Genomic DNA, 10422 nt, shown 5'->3' with positions numbered 1-10422 from the left:
TAATGATTCTGCTGTATGAGAAGCAGGAAGTAGATTTTTTATTACATGATATATTTCTTCTTTTCTTCAGCAACTGATAGAAGGCAAGTATTAAAGACGAAAGAGCACAAAGGGATGCAAAACCGTGTAACAAAGAATAAAGGCTGATAGTTTCGAAAGAAACTGTTTGGGGCTGCGTGGGTGGGAGTAACGAAATAATTTGGATATATCAACAAAGTTGAAATGGTAAATTAGCCACCGTAATGATTACAAAAGCTGACGTTTCGAGCGTTAGCCCTTCGTCGGAGCGAATGGCGAAAGGCCATCGCTCCGACGAAGGGCTTCGCTCCGACGAAGGCCTTCGCTCCGACGAAGGCCTTCGCTCCGACGAAGGCCTTCGCTCCGACGAAGGGCTAACGCTCGAAACGTCAGCTTTTGTAATCATTACGGTGGCTAATTTACCATTTCAACTTTGTTGATATATCCAAATTATTACGTGTAACAAAGATTTTAGAACTTCGGTATAATCTTTCAAAACCTACGTTGTGAAATGTCATATGTGCCGTTTCCTTTTTTTCCTTCTGACACAAACCTGTCTTGAGGAAGAGGAAAGAACAAGTTAAAAGACGCGCATACTCCGGCTGAGGACTTTCCCGCGAAAAGAGTTCGCAAAAAGATTGCTATCAGGTACTTCAACTTTACCTGAAGCAAGAACAAATCATGGCATGTTCAATATAAGATTTAAAGGTCCTACAGTATGGAAGTCTATGAGTGAAAAGTCTTTCAAAATATAAGGAATCAGTAAAATACGATCTCGTTTTGAATTATTATCAGAGATATGTATTTATATCATCTTAGATTGCAATTCTGTCTTTTCCCAAATTATCTGCATGGTTAATTATTTGTTCGTTAAATTCTGTCGACCTTTGTAGGCCTTGATATAAATTATTTTGTATAATATGTATTTGATGCTATAATGTTGTTGCTGATCAGTAATTTATTTTTATTCAATGTTGTTGTCTACTGAGTACCTGGCTCCGCTAGTCCCTATGGTTATTCCAGATAGCCAATACTCTTTTTATTTTCAATATTGTTTTTTAACTTGACAAAAACACGAGTGGAAATAATGATTGTTATTGTTGTTGTTGTTGTTGTTGATAGGGAATGAAGATACTGAACGTTTATGCAGGTGGAGATGGCCAAGATCTTTCTTAACTCGATATTGCGTTTAATTAAAACCTATCGTGTGACACGAGAATGGCAACATCGTTACTACCCACTGAGGGGAATAAGGCCCTGGTCAAACGCCGTACTTCACATGAGCCGAACCTAATTCAACCAATTAGGCTCATGTGAAGTTCGGCGTTTGACCCAATTAAGTTCGACTAATTTTATTTGGAGCGGCTGAGGCGTTCTTCGCGCCTGGCCAGCCGTGAAGAACGCCTGAAGAATGACTTTGGGTCAAACGCCGATCTTCGCATGAGTCGAACCGAACGCATAATTAAACGATAATCAAAGTTAAGTCATGTTAAGGTATGAATTAGCCTTAAATGTATGAATGAGCCTCTTTCACAGTCTTTTTCCAACATGGCTGCCTATCGCGCTGGTGTTGAAGATGATGAAGATTCTTGTATGTCGTGTTTGACGACGAAATATCGCTGCCTTCGTTGTAAAGAGCCGTTGTGCCGCAAATGCTCACTTCCAGAAGAAAACGACGATATTCCAGGCTGGAAAGCTGGAAAGTTTGTTGCATATTTTGTGCCTTGCTCGAAAGAAGCCTTCGAGCAAGGCACACAGCGCTCAACACATGCTGTCGGAGGAAATGGCGGGAAGGGAAAGAAGTCACGAAAAAGGCGCCATTTTGACTTTACCTTGAAATACAATTGACTAACAAGACCGCTTATGTTATTTGTTTAGTCTAGCAGTTCGGTTCGACTGAATTAAGTTCGACGTTCCACTCAAACAGGCGTTCTTAATTATTTGAGTCGACCAAACTGTCATTAGGTTCGGCTCATGTGAAGTACGGCGTTTGACCTGGGCCTTAAAGTTCACCACTAAATTTTATCCGATTCGGACTGGTTTATATTGGTCACGAGACGCGATAGTGTTAATCCGTGGAGAGACACTAACGGCCCATAGTGCCCGTCCGCGGAAAATGATGAAAAAATTTGAATGGTTTGACGGCCGGGTAGTTAGAGGGTCCCCAATATGTTTTTCGGGATCCGGGATTTGGCTTATTTGAAGGCCGGGATTCGAGATTTTGAAGAAAAAGGGGGGACGAGATTCGGGATTGTATTTATGACCGGGACACGGGATTTGGCGATTTTAAAAGGCGGGAATCGTGAAATGTCGCTTTAAAGAAACCGTGCTTCGGGAATTCCAGAGTCTGAATATATGCAAAGAAAATTGACACCTAGTTGACATCCACGTTTTCCACGACCCTATCACGCTGCTCTCTGACCCCCATGGGGATCTGTGGTCTATTTTCCTGAACCTTAGACGCCTTGGCCGTAAAGAGAATCCAATTTGACAATGTCTTTGTGATCTTTGTTATTTTTTGACCGTGATATTTCTAGTGTCAAGTTCTTACAGATCCTGATCGGTGCGCGTGGGATGTTCGACGCGAGGGAGACTAGCTAAGTTATCGTTTGCGTAGTTTAACGCGCCCTAACGATGTCGGTTAACACCGAAAATGATGTTGTCGATGTTATTAGCTGCGTATCATTATTTAACTGTAGGTGACCAAAGCGGACTAGAAGAGTTTGTATGGATTTAAAATTCAAACTAATCTCTGTTTTTCCTTTGAAAGATACAATACAGTAGCGCGTACTCTTTATACGCGTCAAAATCGATCAAATGGCTTACAGAAGCGTTTCGGCGACATAAAAAGGACACCACTTAGAGAGTTTCGAACTTTATCGCAGCTTTTCAAAGGAAAACAGAAATAGTTTTCGTTCGAAGTTGAAGTCCATACAGGCTCTTATTTCAACCTCTTCTAGAACACTTTGGTTACCGGTGATTACGGCATTTTGAGCAGGAACATGTAGCACTTATGGAATGGCAACTTCCATAATCCCTGTTATTCTCACTTGTTAGTCTCGTCTTTCCATCAAAGTACAACTTCACCATTTTGTGTACAGTGTATGTTTGTCCTAAAAGGTCTTACCTACGAGCAAGAACCTTGGATAGCGTCACTGAAAGTGACGTTATGGACTTCTAAAGAAAGAAGATTGATAATATCCAGGATTAAACCAGTAGCTTGCTTTAAATTTGAATTCAGACTTGTATTTGATTTGCATTGTTCCCTGTTCTTATTTTCAAACAAACGTTTTTGGTAGTTATGAGTAAAAATCAATTCTTTGTTAAAAGGCGACCTTATAACTAGATAAATAATTTTGAATTGTGACCAAGAATATTTCTCTGTTCTAGTTGGTACTATTTCTCTATTCTAGTTGGCACTTTTAGGAAGACAATAAATTATAATTGAAATTTTCAAGACCACAAATACTTTTTACGATGACCGCAAAGTTTTTCTGCAGTGAAAATTAACGTAAGTAAATTGTCGAGCTACACTTCATGCCTTAAATTTGTTCACCTGTTTAAAGGCAAACGACAGATCGCATTGTGTTTACGAGAGTGTTATGGTTTATCTCGCAAACGTAATTTTAAATATCACACTTCATATCGGACTTCACTTTATGTTTTAAATATCACAAGAAAGAAAATGGTAAAGGGGTTTCTTGTAAACGTCTTATTCGGAGTTATAATTCTTTTTGCTGGTATGTTGATTCCATTCTAAGTGATTAGTAATATATAGCTGCATTTTATTTTAAAATGATTTTTAAATGATTATGATTTTTAAATCATATTTCAATTTCATGATTTGTGTACATCATGCATGAGAATTGAAAAAGACAATTTCCACTTACTCTTCATTATCTTAGGGTTTTGATCCGACATCAGAAATTCGGATTTTCTATCACTTGATGGACATATTTTTTGTTACAAATGGGAACAGCTTCTTAAAATCAGAGTCTTTTATGAGCTCGTGAATATTCAGTACATGTACCCTTAATTCTATGCTTTATTGAATAATTGGCTGATAGACGTTTAACGTTTCATGTACAATATCTACTGTTTTGGTAAAACGCCCGTGCATCAAAGCCATTCAGCTGTTTGAAGGTGATATGATAATCACCACAGCACAGCGAGAGGCCGCCCAGCAAGGACAAGATCTTGATTCGTCAGCCGTCGTTCGAAGAGCCTCAAAAGATTCTTTTTGGCCTGGCGGGATCGTGCATTATTCAATCGAACAGCAGCTAAGTAATTTCCTGAATACATCAATCAATGAACTTTTTTTAAAATGAATAATACGCTCGCAGTTTTACATATCCTCGTGAATGAACTCAGTTTTCAGTCAGACATTGTAGGAAAAGTTAAAGTAAACATTATCTCTATTATAGTGCTGGTGTAACTTCCGCCTGCTAACATCTATCTCTGATTATTGCATGCGTCTTAACAAGAGACAAATGATGCCCATAGTAATGAGGAGTAATAACTGATTGAAACCACCGTATTTGACGAAAACCTGTGGCATGGATACTGAATCATGCTAGTTACACAATATAATTTTAATTTTTTTTCCGGTACCTGGTGGTACATGGGAAGAGTTTTTGCGTGACCAGATAACTATGGTTGCTATTTACCAAATTTATCAGAAAAAGATCCTTTATCCTTGGAGGCGATCGTAAACGGTATGAAACAGTGGAGTAGTACAACGTGTATCACATTTAAAGAAAGGACGGACGAGAAAGCCTTTATTTACTTCTTCGTCGGAGGAAGGTGCTTGCAATAATTTTTTTGTGTGCGCTAGTGCGTCTCCGTCTTTTTTCGGTGAAGTAAACAAGTGTTTTTTTTTTTGGGGGGGGGGTAGCATTTTAATAAGCTGGTAGACAGCCAGGTTAACTCCCAGCGCGTGTTATGGGTGATTGATATCGTTAATTGCATTTCGTAAAGAGGTTTTGCACTGAACCGGTTTTTTGGGATAAAAAGAGTTGTTGTCGCCTATAATTGTGATATATCAGATTCCCGTGGGCGATAGCCCAGTTACACTTTAGAGTCATGTTTGGTACTCCAAAAAAACTAAAAAACCTTGATGTTAATTTTCACAGAGGGTACGTTGTATAGACCTGAAATAGTTTTACTAGAAAACTTGGACCCAAATCGATTCCAAATGTTTGGTACAAATCCTGCCCTAAGTATGATCAAAATCGTCACAACTAGACGCCCCCAGGTGTCCTTTTGTGATACTATTTAGTATCATTTAGTACAATATCAAAATCCATGAGCTCGTGCACCTTTAAGTACCATTTTCTCATTGCTACCGGAGCTTACATTGTTTTCAATACGACATGTCAACAATAGAAATATCGTTCATTTGAAGAAGCTCATTAATATGCAGTGGAAACGTCGCAATCCACATCGGAAGTGATTGCATCCAGAGACAAACGAGGATTCCTCATTATAGGGAAAGCCTATTTTCCCGGGAAAGGGTCCTATTTTTAGAAGAGTCGTATTTGCAGTATCGATTTTTGTGTAGAATTTGGCTAGCCAACGCGATAAAGCAATCTTGGCAGAATATCCACAGTACATTTATCAATGAAATAATATAGAAATATTTCTGTCTTCATAAATTCAGCTGTTCTTCGGAAGTTGGTAGGACAGGAGATAAGCAGTACGTTTCCCTCGCTCCGCATTGCTGGACGGCTGGAGAGGTTGCACACGAAATAGGTGAGGTTGAATCTTAATGCATGTCGTTCATCTGTCTCGTTTAGTGCAAATGTCCTCTAATTGTTTTTTTTTAACAAATGTTCTCGAATTGTCTTTAGTCTGTGTTGCGATAACGTCTGTTTCATTTTAGCTCATGCACTGGGATTTTATCACGAGCAATCACGACCTGATCGTGACGAATACGTCACCATTAACTGGAACAACATCGTTGAAGGTAAGTGTGACTCTGAAGTTAAATAAATCGGTGGTGGAGGGATCCCGGTCTATCTATGTGCTATTGCTGTGGCGACAAAGTGATGGTTTAGAAAAATGGTATGCAGCAGCTTAAGACTGCGCTTTACGGTCGAAATTAATTCGCTAATGGCTTGTAGGGAGCTGATGCACCTTGAATTTTATGTGTGCTACCACATGCATCTCATTCGACTCAGAAGAATGACTCAATTATTCACGTCACCCTTTGGGTTAAGACTCTCCGTCGCAAATTTCTATCCGTAGGACTGACGTACTCCAAGCTGTTTATTTGTCTTTGTCTTTGTCTTTCCTTCTTTTTCATATATTTGTCGATTTAACTTGCAGCCGAAAAGGTGAACTTTGCAAAGTATGGGCCATCGAGAATAAATACCCTTGGCGTCCCCTACGATTACAGAAGTTTAATGCATCTCGACGATAAAGCCTTCAGTAAAAATGGCGAGCCCACGATAGTACCCAAGCAAGCTGGGGTGAGTACATACCATGATAGAACATAGTATCTTCAAACACAGGACTTTTTACAGTTCAGAAACAGCTCATTTTTGAGTTAAATAAATCGGTGGTGGAGGAAGTTGAGTGCAAAAAAGTAGAATGCCAACTTGAAACATTAAAATGCTAAGCATTGTCAATAAAATACATATATAACCGAAAATATTATTATGTAAGATTAAAATTTTATTTTCCTAGATACAAATTGGTCAACGGGAAAGTCCGAGTGCCTTGGATATCAAGCAGATGAATCTGCTGTATAAATGCAGTGGTGGAGCTGGTGGAGGTAGTGGAGGAGGCGGAGGAGGTGGAGGAGGCGGAGGAGGCGGAGGAGGTGGAGGAGGCGGAGGAGGCGGAGGAGGCGGAGGAGGCGGAGGAGGCGGAGGAGGCGGAGGAGGAGGCGGAGGAGGAGGCGGAGGCGGAGGAGGAGGAGGAGGAGGAGAAGGTACACTTTAAACTCGTTTTGCGCCACTTCTTCGTCCGAGTCATTATACCAGAGACGAGAGTGATTTACCTGGGAGATATTCTTGTTAGCATTCTACACAGTGTGGAGGCACCTTTCCGTGCGCAGTCAGTGATTTTGGGTCTTAGCAGTCCTGGGGTGGCATCTAGATGGCACCTGAAGAGCCCAGTTACACGGCATGACCTCCCAATACCTTATTTATTACAGGACCCTGTAAGGATCAAAACTATCATTGTGGAAACTGGGCAAGAAGGGGTGAATGCTACAGAAATCCAAGATATATGCAGGTGTATTGCAAGAGGAGCTGTCGTGTGTGTGGTGCGCAAGGTAAGTTAATATCTGCCTTTTTTACTCGACATAAATTTGTGGCTGAACACTGATCTCTAGCTGCTGGCTTTGACATTTGCATTGCACGATATATTCGGGTACATTTGTAAGAATGTTAGTATGATTGCTTAAGTATTGCGTCATATCTCACTAAAATCACCTCGCACAAGGTGATTATAGCAGGGACGCTTAATTTCAAACTGGCTACCTCGCGTTTTGTCAATGTTGGGCAATAGAAGAGAATACAATTGTGAAGAGCACAAAAGAGGCGTCTAATTTTGGGGTAACACTTTTCCAAAGAAAGATATGAAGCTTTGCTGTTAAGTTCTGGTAGTAACTGGCTGCTTATCTCGATACGAGTAATCAAAACAATTGTAACAGATGGTTTCAAAATCAATTAAATCGAATTTACAACAGGATTCGAAAGCATTTGGGCAATTATACTAAAACAACTATTCGCCTTGGACTCAGTGTCGAAATATTGTTGAATAATTATTCAACAATGTTCACTTCGCATTCGGCTACCGAGTCTCATAATGGTGGCTTCTTTTTTTTGACAACAGGACCAATGAGTTCTGCCAAGAGCTGGGAGGTAGTAAATTCGGACAAATATAGCATCTAATTGGGAAGGAAGTCTATAGAAAATGATCAACGCCAGATATCAGAGTGTTTTTTGCCATCTCAGGGTGTTTTGATCTAGTGAAATAAAAGCTCTACCTAGGAATTTATTTCTGAATAGAATGCTGCAGCAGTCTTTGGCCCCAATTACATGGTCTCAGGCACCCAAGACAACCCTTTCCCCGAGTTACCTTGCGCAAGCCAACTTTTCACTTATTTCTTTACAAAATTCAAAATTCAGCCGCCTGTTGACATGAGGATGTGAATCTCGTCTCGGGTAGGCGAGATAATTAGGGGGCGAAGGGGGAGCGAAGGGGGGGGGGGCGAGTTGTCTCACCTCGGCAGGCAGGGTAACTCTGGCAGGCGGGATATTTTTTTCTTATGTAAACACCTTGTCTCGCCCACCCGAGACGAGACAACTCCATCAAAAAATGCGTGCGCACGCTATAGCCATAGCCCCTGCGTATTACAGCTATTCTTTTCCTGTCGTACGCCACGAATATTTATCCTGGCCTGGTCGAACGGGGGTTAGCAGATGCCAAATTTCATATAAACGATCCCTAGATTTGTCTTGGGGGAGGGTTATCTCGGGTACCCGAGACCATATAATTGGGACCTCAATGATTTCAGTAACTGAGAACAATGACCGAGAGATTTTACCACCACTGACTTTTAAGTTGTTAGTTATATGTTAAAAAATCCGCCCTGATATCATTGTATGAGTTCAGAAAGTCATTGTTGCTGAAAAGTATATTTAAAAAGTTATTGCAAACAAGGAAATTAATAGAGATTCTAGTGCTCGCTGGTTATAGTCGTAACGCAACAAAATGATTTAATTTGTTAACCTTGAAAGTCCAATATATGTAGATACAGATGGTTTTGAAAACCTGTCCAATATTTATTGGAGATTCTTAGTCGACGTTTGCGGTTTTCTCTTCTCTCACTCAAAGTGATACTACCATGTTTAGGTTTATAATTTCCAACTCTGACTGGGTGCGAAGGAGACTATCTGAAGGCCCAGCACATTGTTGCCATTTGGCCAACGCTTAGACATTATAAGACTTTTGGATCATAATAGTACTGCGATTCACTTTCAAGAGCCTTTGTAAGAATGTATTTCTACAGAAACATTGATTTGGTTTTAACCCTCACCACTTTATTTATGTTACAGGAGACTGTGTGGATCGTAACCAATACTGTCGACAGTGGGCCTCACAGGGTTACTGCTACTCTAATCCTGATTACATGATACCTAATTGCAAAAGAAGCTGCGGAACCTGTTTTAGGTGGGTGGAATTAAATAATTTGCTATATCAGTTAAGATTATAATTTATTGAACATAGAAAATAAATTTTAGTAAATCAACAACTCAGGTTTCTATTTTTTGGCTGTGAGTGAGCCTTGCCAAAACACCCGATCACTGGCCTTTCAGATGACCTCACATGGAAATTCTGTAACCGTTCAATCAGAGTGAACTTTCCCGTTGGGATTCTTGGTTGTTAAAGTTGACTTTGTTCTTACATGAAACAAGCAACTGTGCTCTCTTGTCAGGAATATTAAGCGGGTAATGAGGTCTTGGACATCGTTTAAGAATTCAATTTTGTATTAGTCTCAGTAGGAAAATCTATTTTAAATGTTCTTTTTTTGTGCTGCTTTTCAAGTCGAAAAAAAATTCTTATATTGTACCTTGACTACGTAAGAAGTTGCTCTTATGCCGGATTTGACGTAAATGATGAACTGAAATGATCAATATCATCTTAAAGAAGGCTGGTTGAAATTTGCAAGAATTGTTGGAGTAATTTCTTTGTTGACAAATCCTGTTTTCTGGCAGGTGATCTACTGGTCGGGAGTAATTTACAGATTCTGAGCCAAAACAATGGCGTTAAAGAGTTGAGTAACTTGTAATTAAGATAATTCAGGCAGTGGATGCCGTATTTAAATGTATCTCTAATCCGGAAAGAAATCAATAAACCTGTCAACCAAAACTCCGATTCCATGTTTGTCATGTTTGTATATCAGATGATCAAGATAACGAGGTAGAAAAATGACCCTCGCAGGGAAAATTACTTGATTCTTCCACGGGCTAAAGAACCCTCTAAAAAAATTGATAAACTTCCAACGTTTGAATTGGTATCAAGAGCCGTAATGGACGAATAACAGCGGGGAAACACTATAATAATGCCTTCCAAGACAAAAGCTTGTAGTGTAGAGTTTTTTAAGATTCAGTCTCTTGAGTTAAGAAAGCGCTGCCCATCAAACCGTGAATACAATGCAGTAATAGCTAGAAACGAGGTGGCAACAACAAAAGACAAAAGCTTGGTCAAAGGCAGACAAACTCCATGAAAAGCTCTTAGTCGATAAAAAACAAAGGGATGATATCATGACTAATCAAAACTATAACAATATTCTCGAACGCGATTGGTTATCACCAGCCCGAAATGAGCACTGTTAGGACAGTGTACACGTCATGCTAGTAATTGGACAGAGTAACTCAGAGTAACATAATA

At 39.8% G+C, this 10422-nt stretch overlaps 2 protein-coding genes across 2 annotated transcripts; both read left to right on the top strand.

Annotated features, from left to right (window-relative positions):
* The first annotated feature begins 4130 nt into the window (after positions 1–4130).
* On the top strand, positions 4131–7085 carry LOC148740765 (zinc metalloproteinase nas-15-like). The gene is made up of 6 exons (XM_088743110.1): positions 4131–4821; positions 5678–5769; positions 5900–5983; positions 6346–6488; positions 6706–6907; positions 7054–7085. The coding sequence occupies exons 1-6, from the start codon at positions 4736–4738 to the stop codon at positions 7083–7085; spliced, it is 639 nt and encodes a 212-aa protein (XP_088599236.1). The 5' UTR covers positions 4131–4735.
* Positions 6978–9906, top strand: LOC148740764 (conotoxin Im14.3-like). Its single transcript, XM_088730521.1, has 3 exons — positions 6978–7297; positions 9087–9201; positions 9747–9906. The coding sequence occupies exons 1-3, from the start codon at positions 7252–7254 to the stop codon at positions 9748–9750; spliced, it is 165 nt and encodes a 54-aa protein (XP_088586647.1). The 5' UTR covers positions 6978–7251; the 3' UTR covers positions 9751–9906.
* The last annotated feature ends 516 nt before the right edge of the window (positions 9907–10422 follow it).

Source organism: Stylophora pistillata, chromosome 1 (genome assembly GCF_964205215.1).
Source record: "Stylophora pistillata chromosome 1, jaStyPist1.2, whole genome shotgun sequence".
Classification (NCBI taxonomy): domain Eukaryota; kingdom Metazoa; phylum Cnidaria; class Anthozoa; order Scleractinia; family Pocilloporidae; genus Stylophora; species Stylophora pistillata.
This window is presented reverse-complemented; position numbering and strand designations above follow the sequence as displayed.

What these genes read in the sequence shown, in the direction of transcription:
- LOC148740765 (XM_088743110.1), top strand. Translation starts at nt 4,736, where the DNA reads ATGAAACAGTGGAGTAGTACAACGTGTATCACATTTAAAGAAAGGACG. An exon ending in AGAGGTTGCACACGAAATAG is followed by an intron (nt 5,770 to 5,899) that starts GTGAGGTTGAAT and finishes GTTTCATTTTAG; the next exon opens with CTCATGCACTGGGATTTTAT. An exon ending in TAGTACCCAAGCAAGCTGGG is followed by an intron (nt 6,489 to 6,705) that starts GTGAGTACATAC and finishes TTATTTTCCTAG; the next exon opens with ATACAAATTGGTCAACGGGA.
- LOC148740764 (XM_088730521.1), top strand. Translation starts at nt 7,252, where the DNA reads ATGCAGGTGTATTGCAAGAGGAGCTGTCGTGTGTGTGGTGCGCAAG. An exon ending in TCGTGTGTGTGGTGCGCAAG is followed by an intron (nt 7,298 to 9,086) that starts GTAAGTTAATAT and finishes TTTATGTTACAG; the next exon opens with GAGACTGTGTGGATCGTAAC.